At 37.6% G+C, this 20694-nt stretch overlaps 1 protein-coding gene across 2 annotated transcripts; it reads left to right on the top strand.

Annotated features, from left to right (window-relative positions):
- Positions 1-1227: 1227 nt before the first annotated feature.
- On the top strand, positions 1228-20494 carry mylk2 (myosin light chain kinase 2). Of its 2 annotated transcripts, XM_036592488.1 has the most exons (17): positions 1240-1323; positions 1439-1487; positions 1717-1996; positions 3994-4079; positions 5281-5365; positions 6629-7694; positions 8154-8341; positions 11001-11106; positions 13071-13164; positions 13271-13380; positions 13766-13907; positions 13997-14067; positions 15252-15380; positions 16995-17066; positions 17742-17822; positions 18805-18937; positions 19826-20494. In XM_036592488.1, the coding sequence occupies exons 3-17, from the start codon at positions 1738-1740 to the stop codon at positions 19904-19906; spliced, it is 2703 nt and encodes a 900-aa protein (XP_036448381.1). In that variant the 5' UTR covers positions 1240-1323; positions 1439-1487; positions 1717-1737; the 3' UTR covers positions 19907-20494. The 2 variants fall into 2 exon arrangements, with proteins under 2 accessions (XP_036448382.1, XP_036448381.1); XM_036592489.1 differs by lacking the exon at positions 1439-1487 and having other exon boundaries at positions 1228-1323.
- The last annotated feature ends 200 nt before the right edge of the window (positions 20495-20694 follow it).

Here is a 20694-nt window from a genome sequence, read left to right as displayed (position 1 = left end):
GACTTCATCTCTTTTCTACTACGTTTTTAGTCATCATTCCTGCAGGCTTCTTTTCTCGTGCAGCCTGATCAGTGATCCATTTTAAAGGTGCAGTGTGTAAGATTTAGAGGCATCTATTAGCAGAAATGGAATATAATATACAAACCCATGTTTACATTAGTGTATAATCACCTGTATCTATGAGACATTGTCTTTTTTTAGCTTAGAATGAGCCCTTTATATCTACATAAAGAGTGAGTTTTTTTTCCATCAGATGCCGCCATGTTTCGCTGCCATGTTTCCACAGTAGCCCAGAACGGAGAAACGAAACGCTGGCTAGCGTTTTTATGTTAAAGCAGCAGCTTGAATTTCGTGGCACTATAGCAGTGGTCCCTGCAACTCAGAAGAATAAGTGGTTTAGAAAATGTTTGTGTGTGTGTATAGCAGTGGTTGGAGGAACGTAGAAAGAAGATGAATCAGTGGTTGCTGCTGGTACTGGCTAACCTTTTTGTGTTATCAGATTTTGACAAATGTAGGATCACACTTAATATTTAGCACTAGAAAAAGTAAGGGAGTGTGAATTATCGTTACTAAAGAGGCAAAAACCTAATGGCCATCGTAGGTTTTGTTACGCACTTGGAAAAGGACGAGTGAGGGAGGGGTATTCAGTTGGTTGCAATCTGCAGCCTCACCACTAGATGCCACTAAATCGTTCACACTGCACCTTTACATTTAGAATCTGATTATGGTCCATTTAAGTTGAAAATGTTCATTAAAATGCGCAATTGTTAATCCAGACAATGTTGATAACTTTTAAGGTGGTGTCTTTTGCAAGGCACTGTTCACACTGCCAAAAGTGTTTTTTGTAATGATGCCAAAGAGGAACCACTTTTTTTTAAACTTTTGAGAGTTTTGAGTTAAGTGCTGAAGAAAAACATATATTGAAAGGTTCTCAAAGAAACTAAAAGTGGTTCTTCAGTGGCATTGTCCCAAAGGACCATGTTTGGCACGTATTATAGAAAACATTGATTCTACTTTTGAGCTGTAATGTACTTGGTAATGTAACTGCTTTCACAATAATTACATGCCCCACTACTTGACTCTGCCAGGCCAGTACATACCTTTGTTATCGGTTACTATTCGAAACTCACCTCCCCTCCTCCCCTTCTGCTGGGCCTGCCTATTTCTGGTGTGGTGGCCACAAGGCTCAGATAAAGGAGGAATCTCACAGGCTGTTCCTTTGGCAGCTTTAGCAGGGAGGCCACCAGTAACAGTCCATTGGACTCTTCACTCTTGGAGTTGCACCATAAGGACCTTACACTGGGCTAGCTGCTGTATCTGCAGGTAAGTGATGAAGGATTAGGTTTTTATAAGCTTTTCTGTTATTTATTGCTGTAAAGCTTGATCAGCTTGGTTTATTTTGAGATGCAGGTGCTCTTTTACTATCATTTTCTCTAAGGTTCCAAACTCAGCTATGATCTTTTTGTAACAACGAATGACCTTGGCAGGTAAAAAAGAACTTGAGAACTTCTTGACTTCTTCTACAATCGTAATGGAAGAACATGTATGTTTACCTTTAAAAGTCAAAAGAATATGGCCTGTAACTTCTCAGTGACACGTCCCTGTACAATTAAGCTGGAAAATCTATGCTTTTAGGGTTCAAAGGTTACAGGCTATAAAGCTAAAAAGATCCTTTCTCGTCTCTAGCACCTGTTTACTTCTTCATTGCTTTTCTAGCTTGCTCCCTGTTCCAGCAGCATGCGCTCTGTGAAGTGGCCTGCTCCTCCTGCCCATGACCTGGTGACCCTGGAGGCCAGAATGGATGACCTGCACCGTAAAATGGACCAGTTATTGTCCCGCAGCACTGTAGCAGGCTGCCCCATGTGTGGGATCTGTGGCCACCACAGTAAGCAGCAAGAGGCCACAGCCAGCCAGCTTTCAGCTCAGGCAAAACTCCTTGACTCTCTGGAGAGGAAAGTGACGGAGGTGAGAACAGCACTGGAGGAGCTAGCCCGCGGTATGTTGATTGAAAAGATAATGCTCTCTTTCCTGCACACAGCTAGGCATACACAACAGTGCACTTTTTAACCCCTTAAACTGCAAGGGTCTGTATATTCCTCACTTTTATAACTACATACAATAGTGTTTAGACATTTGGAAATAATTTTTAAAAATAACATTGAACCAAACTTGTTGCAGATACATGTATAAAATGGTTCTATTATATATAAGGTTTCAACTAATTTGTAGAAATCTGTAGAAAATATAGGTTCAGAATGATGAACAGAGGTTTATGTGATTCCACAATGCCTGAGAAAGCTGTACAACAATGAGCATGTTATACTTAAAAGAACGTCCAGAATTCCTCACAACTGAAAAATTATATTGAAAATTTATCAAATCTCAGGCACATAACTTATTTAGGAATTCAAATATTTAATAAAACATCTTAAAATCTGTTGTGTAGCTTTCAGTATAGTACTTCAGTCTTGACTGTACAAGTTATTTTTGAATTAAATAACAGTAATGATTAACATGACAAGTGATGTCAACTTATGAATGCTAGCATAATATTTAACAATAGCCATTGGTTATCACTGGTTAACCCCTTAAAATCTCAGGCTTATTACATACTAAGGCTTACTATTTAGTAACTACAGGAACGTCAATGAAAATTGTCTGAGCTGTTGTTAGGTTATAGTGTGTAATAAGGCTTTGGGCCCGCTGGTGGACCCTGGCCACTTAAGGGGTTAATCTAACCACTTCTGTCTGATGATAGACTGGTTTCTTTTTTTCTGTCTTCAATATTGAAAAGTAATTGTAAAATCTTATTCTCTATTTATTTTCCTTTTGTTGTGTTATGTTTGCCATCCATCAACCAGAGGAGGATGGGTTCCACTTTTGAGTCTTGGTTCCTCTTAAGGTTTCTTCCTCTTGCTTTTAGGGAGTTTTTCCATGCCGATGTGACCCTTGGCTTGCTCACTGGGGCTTGGACCCAGATTTTTTGTAAAGCTGACGCTCAATAATAAGCAAGTAATTAGTAACTTCCTGCAGTTATCAATGACCTTGCCTATTGAGTGCAATAATCTGACTGTTAAAACAAACATCTGCTAATGCAGGTCTGCCCTAAGTGTGGGCCAAAGGTGGCCCTTGAGGACATTTGATTTGGTCCACCCTAGGCCCAACCCCTCACCCAATGAGAGATCAAACATTTTTGTAATATATGGAACTTATTCAAATGTTATTTTCCATTAAAAATATATTTTTAATAGTTTTACTAACAAAATTTAGTGTAATGTTAAAAACTACATTTTTAAAAATTCAGTTTGAAACCTTCTGGCAGTAGTATGCAAATCTTTGCGCACAGTCAAATGACGTTTTATCGATTGTCTAAGTGAAAATAAGTCAGAGTCAATTCTCTGTGCGTTAACTTATACTCACTTAAAAATGAGCAAAATGTGATTTGACCAGGGATGCCCAAAGTTTTTACATACTCATTCTTTATTTGTGTATTATTTTGTCTTTTTGGCTCTTGGCCCACCCCAAACATTACACTTTGTCTCCCAAAGACAAAAAGTTTGAGCATCGTTGCGCTAAAGTGTCTGTAAAAGAGAATTTTTTTTTTTTGTATTATTGTTGTGGTTGCCTATTAGTTTATAACAGTTACTGGATCATTTATTGCAGTTGCTTAATAATAAGTTTTAAGATTAATAGCTTGATAATAAACCTGCAGTTTAAGGGGTTAACTTGCCCTCATACAATGCGATAAGCGTCAAAAAGGGTGTAACAACACTGATGATATGCTGAGGCTACAACTTACTGTTGTATGCAGAACATGCTAATGTTCTCCTTTGAACACACAATTTGTTTACTTAGTGAAGATGTGTAAACACACTGGGGCTAAAGGACTGATAAATTTACTTTATTCATGCTGTTGTATGACAGTATAGGTAAATATATCTTGTATGAAGTCACATTAAGCCATCTATTTGCTTTATCCCCAAAACATGAAAGGTCTAGAAGACAGATTTTGTGACAGGATGTCTGTGCCTGCAATCGCCCTGCAGAGAAGGAAATCTCTGCCTGTGAGGACTTCAGTGGTGAGTAGACATTCATTCAGTTATTTTTTCTTTCAGAGGACTTTTAAATCCTAACTTAATGAGCAGCTGACCCCTTGCTTCCTATATATGCATAAACATATGTGGACACCTGACCATCCCACCTATATGAGCTTATTGAATGAAAGCCATGACCTCAATATGGAGTTGACCCCCCACTGCAGCTTTAACAGCCTACACTCTTCTGGAAGGGCTTTCCACAAGATTTTGGAGCGTATCTATGGGAATTTGTGCCTGTTCTGTCAAAAGAGTCCCACCACACTAAACTTATCAAACCATGTCTTAATGGAGCTCGCTTTGTGCACAGGGACATTCCCCAAACTGTTGCCACAAAGTTGGAAGCAAGTTATTGTCTAAAATGTCTTTGTATGCTGTAGCATTAACATTACCCCTTACTGGAACTAAGGGGCTCAAACCCTGAAAAAAAGCCCCAGACCATTATCCCACCTCCACCCAGCTTTACTGTTGGCACTATGCATTCTGGTAGGAAACATTCTCCTGATGTCTGCCGAACCCAGATTGGTCCATTAGGCTGCCAGATAGTGAAGTGTCACTCCAGAGAACAGTGTTCCAGCTGCTCCACCATGAAACCTGTTTTATGAAGTTGCTGACGCACAGTTCTTGTGCTGATGTTACTTTCAGAGGCAATTTGGAACACTGCTGTGACTGATGCAACAAAAGATAAGCTATTTTATGTGCTTCACCATGCAGTAGCCCCGCTTTCTGAGTTTGCATGGTCAAGCACTTCACGGCTGAATTATTGATGCTCCTAGGCGCTTCACAATAATAGGACTTACAGTTGACTGGGGCATATTTGGCTGAACAGAAATTTTACAAACTGACTTGTGGCAAAGGCTGCATCCTATGACAGCACCATATTTAAAGTCATTGAGCTCTTCAGTCTGATCTGTTCTGCTGCCAGCCAATGAAGACTGCATGGCTATCTCTTGATTTTACATTGTTTATTTACTGTCTGTTTAGTAAGGTAGTTGTGATGTTGTACAAAAGTCACTATATAAAGAAATCTGAGTTGAGCCCTGTTGTGTCTGTCATAAACATCATTTTGTTTGTCATTATAACCAGTAAAAATTCAAGTAACATCTCATTGTAAATAAAGTTTATTTAGAGTCGTAATAGATGCATACGTTTCTCACTGTTTGATCTGTTGTCTCCTCAACCTCAGGATGAAGTGTATGTGCGGTTGGACGTGCCCAGAGAGAAAATAATCCAGCATGCTTTTAATGTGCCCTGTGGGAAAGGTCAAACAGGTACCTACTTTGTTCATTAGCACTATGTCTGTCTGGCAGCATTAGCTTGGAAAGGTGGAATTGGGCCAGAGGATTCCTGAGGTGTTCAGAGTTGATGGACATAAATTTGACTGACAGGCATGTTTAACCACAGAACTATTTTTTGACCCCTCAACCCACCCCCTGTAACTCAGACCCATAAGTCATCTCAGGGGTATAAATGGCAGATTAAATCACTGATAGCTAACACGTAGTGTAATGGTGCGACTGAACTGTAGATCTAAACCAAGAACCAATTTTAGAAATCTTTATGTTTAAGAGTCTAGGGGGAAAAATCTCTGATCTTGCAATGATTCAATTTGATTATGATTCTTTAGAAAACAAGTGATTATTTGATTATTTTGGTTTGGTTCAAAATTGTCCTTAAAAATGCACTGAATACACTAAAGTAACTATTTACACAGTGGTGAAATACTGCAAGCCTTTTTGTATACAGTACTGTGCAAATGTCATAGACTCCCTTTGTTTATTTCCAGTCAAAATGGTCATTAAATATGTTATTCATTTTTCAGGAGATATAGTCCACTTGCATAAGTAAGGACAAAATTAAAGGAAAATAAATGAAAAAACAGGAATTTCTGAAACTGCAGTCCAAAAATTATTTAAAAATATTGAGAAAATGAAATGGGACTCCTAACAACTGCGCAAGACCTGGTATCAAAACTGTCCCCTTCAGATAAACAGCACTTAAAGCTTTCATCTTTGAGAGAGAGGAGAAAATCAAGCTGCTTCACATCTGAAAACATCCACATCTGTCCATCTTTCCACTGTGAGAAGAAAACTCAACGTGAGACTGGTGTGAAAAGGTGTGGAAAAATAGACCTGAGTATTTCTTTGAAAAACTGAAAGAAGTCTCTTAAAAAAATGGAAGCTGTAATAAAGGGAAAGACTGGACATTATAAATACTGAAAATGTGATTTGTATGTATACAATTATATTTTGTTGTTGAGGCTCCTGTGTAATATTCTGTTTTCTGCTTTTACATGTCTGAAAACTAAATAAATGTGTTCTCTGATATTTGCACAGTACTGTATATGTTTGAAAATAGCCTGAGAATCTTACTTTGACCAGACCAAACTGTGCACATGCTTCATTCAAAGGTTTTTATAACTGATTGTGACTGATACTGATATTCCAAAATCAATGCAATAGCAGCACCACCATCAAGATTCATTTATGGATTTTTACATCCCAGCTGCAGATATTATTTGTTCCTCTTGGCAGGCGCGCTGATTGAAGACAGCGAAGGGGAGGCTCTGAGAGGAGAAGGGCAGCCAATCAGAGTTAACCTGACAGAAGTGAAAGGTCAGCATGAGCCTCAGCCACATAAAGAAGTTAACAGAGAATTGTCAGCAGTGGCACCATATTTGGCAGCATCACAGTCTAACCATGAGCCTCCATGTGCGGCCAAGATGGATGGAGCTATAGCATCTTCAAGCCAAAAAAGTTCCAAGACAACAGGAGTGGCTCTTCCTACAAGTGCAGGGACTTCAACGAAGGTCACATTTCCACCAAAAATTGTATCAAAAATAGCAACAACAAAAAGTTCAACATCACAAAATCAGCCCACGGCAAAAACCACACAGGTGGCTGCCCCTGTTAAGACATCTGTATCTTCATTAAACACCACAGCATTAGCAGGATCTACAGCACTGGTGTCGAATCAGAAGATGCCAAAAACAGCTGTGCTGGCAGCTCACAACACTACAACAACAACAGCAGCTCCAACTGTGGTCACTGCTGTGTCCAGTAATCCACCAAAGTTCACCGTAACAAAGATAACGGCACCACCACCATCAATCCACAATGTTCAGAAAATAACTTTAGGTCTTCCTGTGGCAACATCCCAAAGCATGGGAAAGTCTTCATCTAATTCATTATCTCCAGTATTGCCAATGACAGACTCCAAGTGGTCAAACAACACTGTCACAAAAACTACAGTAGCAGGAGATCAAACACCAGCTCCTAATCATCTGCCTAAGACAGCAGGACTGACTTCTGCTCTGACAACAACAGCACCAACCTCAGTCACCTCCATGTCCAACAATCAACCAGCAGTAACTGTAGCACCAAGCCATAAACCTCTAAAAGTGACAACCACCATGGGAGCTTCAGGGGCCACATCACAAAACGCAGACAAGTCTTCCACAAATTCTCAAATAACAAAACTGCCTGCAGCCAAAAGTTCAACATTATCTCCTCCAAACACAGCTGGCCTGATGGTTCCAATGGCAACGACAGCCGGCTCCTCACTGAAACATGTTTATAGTTGTCCTGAGTCTCTACAAAGGTAACGTGAGCAATTAACAGCAAAATATTGTTGCCGTCTTAACTAATTTGATATCTTGAAAGCAATAACCTAATGAGAGAAAGAAAAAAAAAGGGTAATGTAAGTTAATGTAACCGTATTTTATTCTAAGTTATTTTTGACCTGACCAGTTCTTTTGGTCCAGCTGTCAAGAAATGGCCACACAATGTAAGCAGCTGCCAGTTTTGAAGTGTTGTAAGAAACATTTTATGATGAAATAGTCATTTTTATTTGGCAGTTTAAAGCATGTATTTCCAATTTTATTGCTTTTACACTATTTGAAAATGCCAGCTGCCTTTTACTTTGTGCAAACAGGTTGAATAGACTAACAGAAATTGTTGAAAAATAGAATAAGATCACGTTTAAATTAAGAATGCATTTTTCTTTCGTCTGTAAAATTACTGCTAACTTACTAAAGTGATGCCTTTTGTTGCTGTACAGATTTCAGGGCACTGGAGGGAAATCCGACTCTAGTCACACAGCAGCACCACCACTGGTGAAGCCGGGAGCAGCAGTCAGGCCCACTAGCACTGTAGCTGGGGGAATACAGATCAAGATAAGTCCAGCAGTAGCAGAGCAAAGCACAGCCCAGACCAAAACACCTCCCAAAACCTGCCTCAAAATGATAGGTAAATGACTGGAGTGTTCAAAAGCTGCTGTAATTATAAATTGCATTGTAAAAATTTCTTTAAAAAATAGTCACTGATATGCAAACAGTCATTCAGAGTGGTTTGATGTGAAAGTGTTCATTGTAGAGAAACTTGTTGACTCATTTCTTTACAGTGGTCTACAAAACAAATATAGCCATTTTATTTACTGTCCAAAACCACCAGTGAACATACACATGTCTGAGTTTTAATATGTAATATTGATGGCAAAATAATGAAAAATCCCACAAGTAGGTCACCCAGATTTTTATGCTAAAGAGCCATGCTGTTGTAATATATGCAGAATGTGGTTTGGTATTGCCTTGTTGAAATGCAAGGCCTTTCCTGAAAAAGACGCCATCTGAATGGCACCATATGTTGCCAAAACCTTTATATATCGTTTAGCATTAATGGTTCCTTCACAGATGTGCAAGTCACGCATGCCATGTGCACTAATGAACCCCTATACCATCATGAATACTGGCTTTTGAACTGTGCACTGATAATAAGCTGAGTGGTCTTTAGCCTGGAGGACGCAGTATCCATGATTTCCAAAAAGAATTTCAAATTTCAATTCCTTGGACCACAGGACACTTTTCTACTTCACCTCATTCCATCTTAAATGAGCTCGGGCCCAGAGAAGACGGCAGCGTTTCTGGATTCTGTTTATATATGGTTTCTTCTTTGCATGCTAGAGTTTAACTTTTTTTTTATACCCAATCATGTTACTGACCTGTTGCCAAGTAACCAACAGGTGTTTATTTTAAGCACTTTACAACTTTACCAGCCTTTTGTTGCCACGTCTCAATTTTTTGAATGTGTTGCTGGCATCAAATTCAAAATTGGCACATATTTTTCAAAAAACAAAAAATTTCTCAGTTTCAACATTTGAAATGTTGTCCTATGTTGTACTATTTTCAATTAAATATAGAGTTTAAATGATTTACACACCATTGCATTTTGTTTTTATTTATGCACAGTGTCCTGACTTTTTGGTGATGGGGCATGTCCTTTTTGCCTTTTTGAAAAAATACATTTTAGACCAAAACTATCATAAAACAGGCGTCATGAAGCATATTCATAACCAATTCATGTAATAACTTTCTGTGATGGAGCTTTTAGAGGCATGAAACTCTTCAGATGTCTGGTTCCTATCACCACCACTGTGAACAGTTCTGACTCTTAAGTTTCTCTAGAACTCAACATTTCACACCAAACCACTCTGAATGACTTTGTTTACAAGAGTTTAAAAGTTTAATTATCCAGAATGTTTTAAAAATCAGTGGAATTCCCCTTTAAGTTTCTGAAAAGCAAGCTAGCATTTCTACATTTTACTCCTGATCAAAGCACAGGATTTCTCTCTATGACTTTCTTGTGCACTGTAATAGCTTGTAATGGACTTGAATCGTGATGCTGAAATAAATGAGCTTATACAGCTACAGTATCTGCCATAGTTGTTTAACAAGGAATGTAGTCTGTCTAAATAAAGTTCCTAGTTGTAACTACAGTCTACATTTTTTATAGATTTTTCTACTTTCACAAACTGCTTTTCAGGTAGTTATATCACACAAGATGACTGGTTGATTGCCGTATATGTGCTGGGTAAACGTGCGTGTATGCATTAAAGATGCGATATCCAAGGTCGCCTTTTTGAAACTGACCTTAGAGATGTGCGGCATCCAGAACAGGGTAATCCTTTTTCCCCCTGACCACATCGCTGCCCTCTACACATCACCTGCAGCTGTTCATACACTGGCACAACAAGGAGACAGAGGGAGAGTTATAGATTAGGTGTCAGCATGCCCCACATGCCGTCTCGTTTTGTTCTTTCACAAAACCTCACTACTAAAGACAAACACTTCAAACAAGTTCAGGATGCTGATAAGGAATGAAAGGCTAGCAATTACAATGATAGCTCATACAGATCGCCTCGTATACAACTTGCTATCAAGTCATGAAAGGATCTGTATATGGGCTGAATTATTCTCATTACATGATTTACCTGTTAGTTTTATAGTTACTGAATAATTCATACCTGTTACTAAAGCAACTTTTTTTTATTACATTTCAAGTCTCTATAATATCAGCCTACTAATACTTCAAGTGACCCGAGACTTATCAGAGAGAAACTTAGTGAGTTCACAGTGGTGGTGATAGGAACCAGGCATTTGAAGCATTTAATGCCTATAAAAGCTCCCTCACAGAAAGTTATTACAAGAAATGGTTATGAATATGGTGCCTTATTCCTGAGATTTTGTTTTATGATTGTTTTGAGAAGACTTTAGTCTTCAAAGAAAGTTTTTTTTTTCCATATTTACCACTATTTTACCATTACGAATATTACATATAAAAACGTAGAAAACGTGTAAGTTCACTGGTCATTTTAGCAAATAAAATGGCTGTACCTGTGTTGTGACAAACTCAGCTGTAAATTTGGTAAGTTTCTCTAAAGTGAACCATTTCACATCAAACCACTCTGAATGACTTTGTTTACATCTTAATGATTTAATTACACAGGAATTTAGAAAAAATATATATTCCTTTCTTCCTATTAACTTAAGAGTTGTTTAAAGTGCAAAATAATTCGTATTTTGTTTGTAGTCAACTTAAATTTAAGATTGACTTGTCCTGCTGTGCACAGATGATGTTCCTCCTCAGCCTGCCCCGTTCCCACACAGATGTGTGTCTCTGAGGCCCAGTCCACCGTGCGACTCCTTCAGCATCCACACCAGAGAAGTGCTGGGAGGGTAACTATAGTTACAGTTATTTCATTATCAAAACTAACAGCATGCAAACTTACAGCACTGCATGTGCACTGTAAAAACTTGCCGCCCCATTTCAGCACTGGTTTTAACAAGCCCTCGTCCACTTGGCCTCCCCTTTCCCAGTTGGGGGGAGTCCCTAACAGCATTATCCCAGATAGCAAGAGGGTTGTGGGCCACTGTTAGCTCGCTATAGGCAAAGCCGACAGACCACTGGCTTTTTGCTCAGCGTTTTCCAGGCGGCCCACTGGTGGTTCAGCAAAGTATTCGACAAAATGCCAAAAGATGCCTTTTCATTGCTCTTTTTCCTGTCACAGTTCAGTTTACTTATTTTTTATAACTTCTTTCTTTGGTTATCCTTCATAAATTAGTTTAATAAACAATTATTACAGCAATATCACAAATAAAATCATTTATACAGCTGTGCTCAATCTAGCACAGTGTCAACAACAACATTTTCAACAAAATCTGTTTATATTAGGCCTGGTTTGTAATATTTGTCTTGGTAGTATTTTCCAACATAAGTCCCATGTGCAGTCAAAATCTGTCAAAAACTAGTTAAACCTTTCATGCAGGACAGTAATCTGGTAAATCTGAGGGTGGACCAGCAGTGGCTTACAGTTAGAGGGGTGCTGGCCTTATCAAGCCAGGGGACTGTTATACGCTTGCTGTCTGGGTAAAAGGGCCATTTAATTACTATTTTAGCTCAAATTAAATTTAGGTGAGCCTTTGGAGGGAGGGTCGGAATATGGCTGGAAATATCTACCCTGTCACGTTGCAAAGTTGGCCACTGAGTGAACAGACTGTCCTATAAAGACCTTCATATCATAGCATAGCAATAGAATAATTAAATAAATAACAAAAAACCTGATATCTTAAAAGCCTAACAATTAATGTTGTGTTCAGACTGGGATTTAGGTTGCAAACTATATCTGTAATACATGACTGCTGATACAGCTAGCTTGCTGGTTAGCACGCTAAAAGCTACACAGCTAGCAACAACAAAAAAATAACAGTGATATACTACAATTCTAAAGTAAAGCCTATTGCCAGACAAAGCAATATTCACAAAATTTTATGTATGTTATGCTCAAATTTATGTATGTTATGCTTAAACTTTAGCAGTCCAAATGCAAATAATGCTATGTACAGGCCACAAGCTACCATTCCTGCATTGATGTTGACTTCTTAACAGCCTTGTAATTAAGAAAATTATTTACCTATTGTAATCCAGAGACTTTCAAAGGACAAATGTCCATATGGCAAAAATGGATTTTTTGACACTGTTTAGTTTGCCACAGCGCACAACAACCACAATTTTAGAAAACGGACTTTATTTTTATCTATAGCGAACTGGCATAATGCTGATTATGGAATGAAGACTTCAGAAGTCTATTGAAAAATCCACTTCCCACTGTCCCCTCCTCCCTTTATACTGCACGTGGCCAGTTTTATAACGTAGGTGTGACCCGACAGTCAAAGTTGGTCAGGGTGTGTTTAAAGCAGTACTGAAACGGGGCTTACTTTTGACAATAATTGTATTGATGTAATATATCAGCACTGCCAGATTTCAATATCATATATAATGTTTGGCATTTAAATTATGTGAATTCATGATTATTGATTTACATAACATTTCAATTTACATTAAATGTTTTTTACTTCTGCTGTAATCTTATCATTTTGGAGAAGCAAGCTTTATGTTCAGACGGTGACATTTTTATTCATGTGAAAATTATATACACTTTTGAATTAAGTAAATTCACTGTATAATCTTTTTCAGTGTGCAGTCTTCAGTGATTTAAAGCCTTTTCAGCTACAGACTTCTCTGCATGATTGCTTGGTTTGCTCAGTTACAGGGACAATGATAGCCATGACAAAGGTGGGTAAATGTTATGTTTGAATATAAAGGGCATATCATACATTGAATGAATTCTCTGTTTATTCAGTGGACGTTTTGGCAAAGTGCACAAATGCACAGACACTAAAACCGGCCTAAGGCTGGCAGCAAAGATCATCAGTGCAAGAAGTGCCAAAGAGAGGGTGAGTGCTGCTTCCTTTGAACCTCTGTTATCCTTTCAGGGCCAATTAACTTGCAATTGTGTGGAGATGAATAGAAGTGAATTGTGGAACTTTCCATGTTTGACAGGAAATGGCATTGAATGAGATCCAGGTGATGAACCAGTTGAGCCACTCAAACATACTGCAGCTCTATGACGCCTTCGAGGCCAAAAACCAAGTAGTGCTGATACTGGAGTAGTGAGTGTTGCTTAGTTGAACCTATTTTGTAATTATGCTTTTGCCACTGTTTGTGAAACTGTAAATAACACTGAAAAGTAAATAACACTAAAACAGTAGAAATCAACACAGCCTAGAGAAGAGCAAAGATTAAAATAAAACAAATTGGTGCATTTTAAAGTGAAAGAATCTTTTTCAGAAGGTTGATAGTTAACCCCAGCTTCTTTTATTTAAGTTTATTTACCATAATCTAAAGTAGATTTCTGATCAGATCAAAAATAAATCTTTCATGGGACAATATCAGCATTAAAAAGTGACGCAGTGAATTTGCTTGATTCAAGTAGCTCCTTTTAGTGAGTAATACAATATAACCAAGCTGTTTTAAGGATGTAATTAATGTTGGCAGTGTAGAGGGAGGGGAGCTGTTTGAGAGGATCGTGGATGAAAGCTGCCCGCTGACCGAAGTGGACGCCATGGTGTTTGTGAAGCAGATCTGTGAGGGAGTTCAGTATATGCACCAGATGTACGTCCTTCATCTGGACCTGAAGGTAAGACTTACTAGAAATAGCTGTCAAGAGCTGTGGATAACATGAAAACAGATTTTTACAGCATCTCTTACAGCCTGCTCTGCTTTCAGCCAGAAAACATCCTTTGTGTGAATCGGTCAGGTCATCAGATCAAGATCATTGACTTTGGCCTTGCCAGAAGGTAGAGTGTAGTGAGCGTGTTAATCAGTTTAACATACAGTGAAAGAGTGATGCACTGAATGTACTTCATTGTGTACCTAATTTGTATATGGATTAAACATAATACAGTTTTCTCCTTTAGTTAGTAAATTAAAAGTGTTGCATTTTCAGTACATTTCTAAGCATCTGTCCATCAGTATTAATTAGGCTTAGTAACCTTAAAGGGGAATTCCAACAATTTTTCAAAATGTCTCTGTAATTTAATTGTTGAGATGTAAACAAAGTTATTCAGAGTGGTTTGATATAAAATAGTTTGTTTAAAACTTACTGACTCTGATTTCCTTACTGTGGTGGTGATAGGAATCTGGGGTGTACAACGCAGATATAGTCATTTTTCATGTGTCTTTGATTTTTTATATGTAATGTTGATGATGGTACAATAGTGATCTAAAAAAAAGTTGTCTTTGGGCACTATTTGGCATACAACCTTCTGCATGTACCTCTCCACCATGAATGAATGAAAAAAAAAACTTTTTAGATCAAAATCTTATCTCAAAACTATATAAAACAACGTTTCAGACATCAGGCAATGTTATCAGAACCCAATTCACGTAATGACTTTCTCAGATGGAGCTTTTAGAGATGCTAAGGATATCTGGTTCCTATCACCATCACTATGAACGATTCTGACTTGGTAAGTTTCTCTAAAATGGAGCATTTCACTCCAAACCACTCTGAATGACTCGTTTACATTTTTAAGATTAAATTATGTAATTTTTCTAATGTAGGAGACCTTTTTTTACTACTGCTTATACTAATACTACTAGTCCTATAAATGCCCCCTCACTTTGCATATTCTGTCTATGTCATAGTGATTAATACCCAGACTTGACTACCAGCCACTGATACTCTGTCTAGAAAGCTACCCTGTTGGCTTTTATAATCATACATTGCATATAAGTAATGTAAATAGAAGGCAAGTTTGATGTCTGTTAGAAAGTAAGATTAGATTAGTAGGTTAGAAAGGGCACATTATTTCATGGTCAGTCAAAGCTTTTGTGCATTTACCGACAAGGTGAAATTTAAATATTTTGAAAGGACTGTCTGTATATTTACAGGTGGTTGGCAGCCCTGAAACTGATGCCTGCAAATGCATTGATCAGATAAAGTTTAATCCATTTAATGATCAGCTCTTCCCTGCTGTAGGTACAAACCACGAGAGAAGCTGCGAGTGTCATTTGGAACGCCTGAGTTTCTGGCTCCAGAGGTGGTCAACTTTGACTTTGTCTCCTTCCCCACAGATATGTGGACTCTAGGAGTTGTCACATACATGCTGTAAGTCACAATTATGCAAATTTGTAAGTCAGTGGGTTCTATTGTCATTTAAGCAGAAGCATAGCTTAGTGGTATAACACCATCATATTGCTAATATAATTAGATGCAAGCAATTTTTTCCCATTCTCACTCATTTGCTGTTCCTGTGGTCAAAAACGAGTGTATCTGTGCAGATTTGGGTGAAGTGGCACAACGGGGGGTGTGGCATTAAAAATCTACCATACAGGGGTATTTTCAAATATGTTTTGGTCATCAGCTCACATTCTGGTCTTACTTCAGACTCCCTGGTTTTGTGGATGTTACATATTTATATTACCTCATATCAGTTTAAATATGTGATTTCACCGAACTACAAACTAAATACAACAGACTAAATTATTTTATATGCGTAATATGCAGTTGTATTTAAAAGTTTGAACACCCCCAATCAAATTACATGTTTTGTTCATTTTCTAAGTGAAAATAAGTTTTTTTACAGATTTAAATGCACAGAGTTTAATGTATGAAAAAAACAAAAAATATAAAAATTGCCATTTTGTACAGACCACATTTTATGTTTTATTATTTATTCCAATATGCTAAATTCGGCAAAAAAAACTTTTTTAATTTTGCATTAAAATGTACAGAAGTGCACATTCACATACATGAATGTGAGCTCTTCTGATCTAGGGCCATGATTTGGCCATTTGGTCATTATCAGTGACGATAGTTTAGTGGTTGGAGAGGTGAGCCAGCAAATGGAAAGGTGGGGGTTCAAATCCCAGGACTGTAATCCCAGGATGTAACTGCTTGTGCCCTTGTCAAGGCACCTTACCCCTATACCACCAGGTGGTGCTGCTCTGCTGGAGAGCTTGCTCCCAGACTGCAAAAAGACAGATTTCCCCTGTAGGAACCCTTGTGTCCAAGTAGCATTGTCCCAAAGACAAAACTAAAGGGCTGAGTGTGCATTTGTAGTTTGATTTAATTACCATTTTTATTCTTTTATCCTTTTATTCTTTATCAGTTGTGACCATGTCTATTGTGTGATGTGATGTGTTTTATTTGTCTTTATGTTTCTGGTGTTTACGTGTATCTGCTTGTTTGAGGTATATATAGCTCATTTAGATTATTTCTGAATTGTTTTTAATGGTAATATTCTGTATTGTGAAGCACTTTGCAAAATAATTGTGGTCAAGGGTCACCCAGCCAGGTGTCCATGATCCATTTCACATCACTGAAATGCCAGTGTGACTTATTTTAAAGGGGAGGAATCCTTTTGTAGTTTTGGTCAAAGCATAATATGTGTTAGTAAAAAACTAGCAAACAAGAAAAAAAGCGTTTTTCGTTTAATATGATTATTTAATTCATTGATCATTTTACATACAGAAATCAGAAACTATAACTGCTGAGGATTCAATACTGATGGAACAAACTGCTTTTGATAATGTAAAGTGTTTAGAGGTGGAGGGCAGTTGATGAAGATGAAAGGCCACTGAGGCATGATTGACATGCTTTGTTTCTGCACTTGGCAAAGAGACAGTGACTGACTGACATGAAGTGATTTCGGTCTGTGTTTTGACGCTAGCTTTAGTGTTCACAGCACAAGCACTAACGCTGTTCTCTTTTTCCCTTCAGACTAAGCGGCCTCTCTCCCTTCCTGGGTGATGATGACAGCCAGACCCTCAACAACGTGCTAACGGTCAACTGGTACTGTTAAATGTGTCTTACATGTTCCTTTGGACCAGCTCAAACATTCACATCCCAAAGGAAAATGTCTTTTTTAAAATCAGTTTTTCTTTGTTTCAGGAGAAATCATATCTCAATATTGCATTAATAAAGGATGACAGATTTCTGAATTCTCTCCTAAACTAGAAATAAGGAGTTTAACATGAACATTTCACTGTAAGAAGTTCTGGAGACAAATGAGAAAGTGTGACGTCTCTTCCTGCACTGATAGATGACTGATTTCTGAGACGTAGAACAGTGTTATGAAAGAAAATGATGAGAGCTTACACTTTCCTGATGCAGTTATTTTTCAGATAAGACTGAATTGTATGCAGAAGAAGTAAATGAGATCTTATTTAGAAAATTTCCTCTGGAATCACATCACATGCTTTCTTTCATAGCAGCTGTTACTGTATTGAACAAAAAAAAAATCCCATTCGCAGCTGCATAACATAGAATTTTCAGTTTAAAATGCTAAGCTATTAAGTAAACTGTGTTGTTGTAGCTGATCGAAATTAGGCAGGTTGGAAAACAACAATAAATTTGCCACCATGCAAACATTATCATGCTTACACCTTTAAAAAATTACACCCAATCTGTCCTAGTGTCATCAGTAATTTCTCTCAGTGATGTTAGCTGATGTTTTTTCCTTTGCAGGTACTTTGATGAAGATGCCTTTGAGCATGTCTCTGCAGAGGCCAAAGACTTTGTCTCCAACCTGCTGATCAAAGAAAGGAGGTGAAGTAATTTTTCCACAACCGCAGCAGCCAAAGCAAATATTAGATCAGTACATGCGAATGGATTTTAATTAAATTTGACAGCTAACTTGCATAATTATGATGTTTACTGTTAAAATTGAAAAATTCTATTCCTACACTGTTAGCAAACATGAAAGAAGTGTTCCCCACCTTAAATCCCAGTTTGACTTCTCAACACAGGTCCTAAGGTGTTGAAGTGCCATTGCTATAGTATCCCAGGTGGTAGCTAGGTGTTGCTGGACCATTGCTATGGTATCCCAAGTGACAGTTAAATTTGATTTTTTTCATAATTCTACCGTATATTTCCCATGGGAAAAAGTAGTGTTTGAAAACCACTGTAAACCATATGTGCAATTGGTCCCAAAAGCACAAGAAACACTATTCCTAGGCCCCACCATCCTGCAAAGTTTTGTGACTGTAGCTCGAAAACTGCAAACCGTGGAAACGATACAAAAATTGTAGAATAATAAAGGAAGAATTTTAAGCCTGCAGTTTGAGAGGTTAGACTTAATGGTTGCTAGGATGTTGCTAGGCTGGTGTTATGGAAATCCCAGGTTGTTGTTAAGGTATGGTATCCAGGGGGTTGCCAAAGTGTTGTTAGGTCATTGCTATGGTATTCCAGGTGGTTGCTAAGGTGTTGCTAGGCCCTTGCTGTGGTATCCCAGGTGTCAGTTCATTCTGCCATTCATTTCATACAGGAAATTGATCCTAGAGGCACAAGATAAACTTTTTCCCTATAGGTGCTGCAATTCTGCAAAGTTTTGTGGGTCTGGTTCAAAAACTACAACCTGTGAAAATGACACAAAAAAATAGAATAATAAAATGTTAAATTCTCTAGTGTTGTAGCCAGTCAGGACAGAGCTTTAACAGCACTGGAATAAAACTTCTGTAAGTGTTATAGGACAGCATGTAGGATTGGTCAGATAGGACTAATTGGTCTGTTTATTTTTCTGTCTGTGCAGTGGTCGTCTCAGTGCTACTCAGTGTCTTAAGCACCCATGGCTGAATAACATATCAGAGAAAGCAAAGCGCAGCAATATCATCCTGAAGTCACAGGTCCTTCTCAAGAAGTACATGGCCAGGCGGCTGTGGAAGGTAAAATGCTAAAGGAAAATTCAAATCCTATATGGCCGTGTATATTTGAGTTATCATACATGGTACAGCATGTTGCAATACAGTTCCACTTAAAAGTTCAGAAACTTATTTAACATGTTTTTTTTATAATCTTGAAGGTATTAAGATTTTTAAAGATTCTGTTATTTTATCAAAAAGCTTAAAGGAGAATTCCACCACATTTTCAAATTTTCTACATAATTCAGTTGTTAAACAAAGTCATTCAGAGTGGCTTGATGTGAAGTGGTTCATGGTAGAGAAATGTCTTTACAGTGATTATGATGAGAACCAGAGATTGAGATGACTAGAACACAAATATAGCCATTTTATTTATTATCCAAAACCACCAGTGAACATAAACGTGTCTTTAGTGTTTTTATATATAATGTTGATGATGTAAAATGGTAGAAAACCTAAAAAATAAGTTTCCTTTGGGGACTGTTTTGCCTGCATGTGTCTCTCCACCATGAAAAGATTATCAAAAATATTCTTTAGGCCAAAACCTCATAAAACTATGTCTCAAATACCAGGCAGCATATTCATATCCATTTAGTGTAACAGCTTTCTGTAATGTAGGTTTTAGAAGCATCAAACGATTTAGACATCTGATTCTCATTATCACTATTGTGAACAATTCTGACAGTGTAAGTTCCTCTACAGGGGATCATTTCACATCTGTGAATGACTATAATTTATATCTGAAGGACTTAATAATTCAGACATTTTGAAAAATTGGTGTAATTCGCTATTAGGCACAAGTAGATACATCATTATTTTTTTAAATATAAAATTGTCTAATATAAAAATTAAGTTAATTACTATTTATAAATTTATAATCTCCCTCTTTCTCTCTCTCTCTCCTCTGTGCAGAAAAATTATATTGCAATAGCAGCAGCCAATAGATTTAAGAAGATAAGCAGCTCAGGGTCTCTTACGTCCATGGGAGTCTGAAAAAGATCGCACTGGTAAAGATAGTACATATTATACATATTACAAATATATGGCAAATGATTGGATTTATGCAGTAAAATGCTTATCATTTCTGTCATGTTTTTTTCTTTTTTCTTTTTTTTATTTGACAGTATCAGCTGCCCTTTACACTGGCCCTTATTCACCAAAGCTGTGTACGGTCAAATCTGATCATAAATGAGCGCATGCATTTTTCAGAGACATTATTGTTATTTATTAGTTTTAGCGAGTTAATTTTAGTGAGTCCCTACCGCACGTATTAGGGCATTCTTGATGTAAATGATATGTAAATGAGGTACTGGCAGGATACTACTTGATTTCACACACTAAAGCGATTCATCATTTGCACTCAAATCTCTACTTGTTTCCACATCATACAAACATTTCTTGAATCAGATACGGAGTAGTTCAAACATCATCGTATGTGGGCTCATAAACATTTGATGAATAAGGGCCATTGTGTGAATACTTCATGATGAATGCACCAACAGACATGGTCTGAAATTACTTGGAATAAAATCTAATCAGACATGAGGTTTAGTTTCATTTTCAGTACAGCACTGTGGCAGGCAGTAGATATGTAAATTATGTTAAAGATAACAAATAATGCCTGTATTTATTAAACAAAAGTGTTATGTGAGAATCACTAACAATGAAAAGTCATCCTCAGTATAACAGCACTGTGTTCAAATAGCATTTATATATACTTCTCCTTTCTGTAAAGGGGATGTAACAGGAACTTAGGAACAAAATATATATTACTTCACAAC

The sequence above is a fragment of the Colossoma macropomum genome, unplaced genomic scaffold (assembly GCF_904425465.1).
Source record: "Colossoma macropomum unplaced genomic scaffold, Colossoma_macropomum, whole genome shotgun sequence".
Classification (NCBI taxonomy): domain Eukaryota; kingdom Metazoa; phylum Chordata; class Actinopteri; order Characiformes; family Serrasalmidae; genus Colossoma; species Colossoma macropomum.
This window is presented reverse-complemented; position numbering and strand designations above follow the sequence as displayed.

Bases quoted from the DNA above. Each gene is read 5' to 3' on its own strand.
- mylk2 (XM_036592489.1), top strand. From the start codon at position 1,738: ATGCGCTCTGTGAAGTGGCCTGCTCCTCCTGCCCATGACCTGGTGACC. The intron at 13,381-13,765 runs GTGAGTGTTGCT...TAATGTTGGCAG, and splicing joins GTAGTGCTGATACTGGAGTA to TGTAGAGGGAGGGGAGCTGT. The intron at 13,908-13,996 runs GTAAGACTTACT...CTCTGCTTTCAG, and splicing joins TCCTTCATCTGGACCTGAAG to CCAGAAAACATCCTTTGTGT.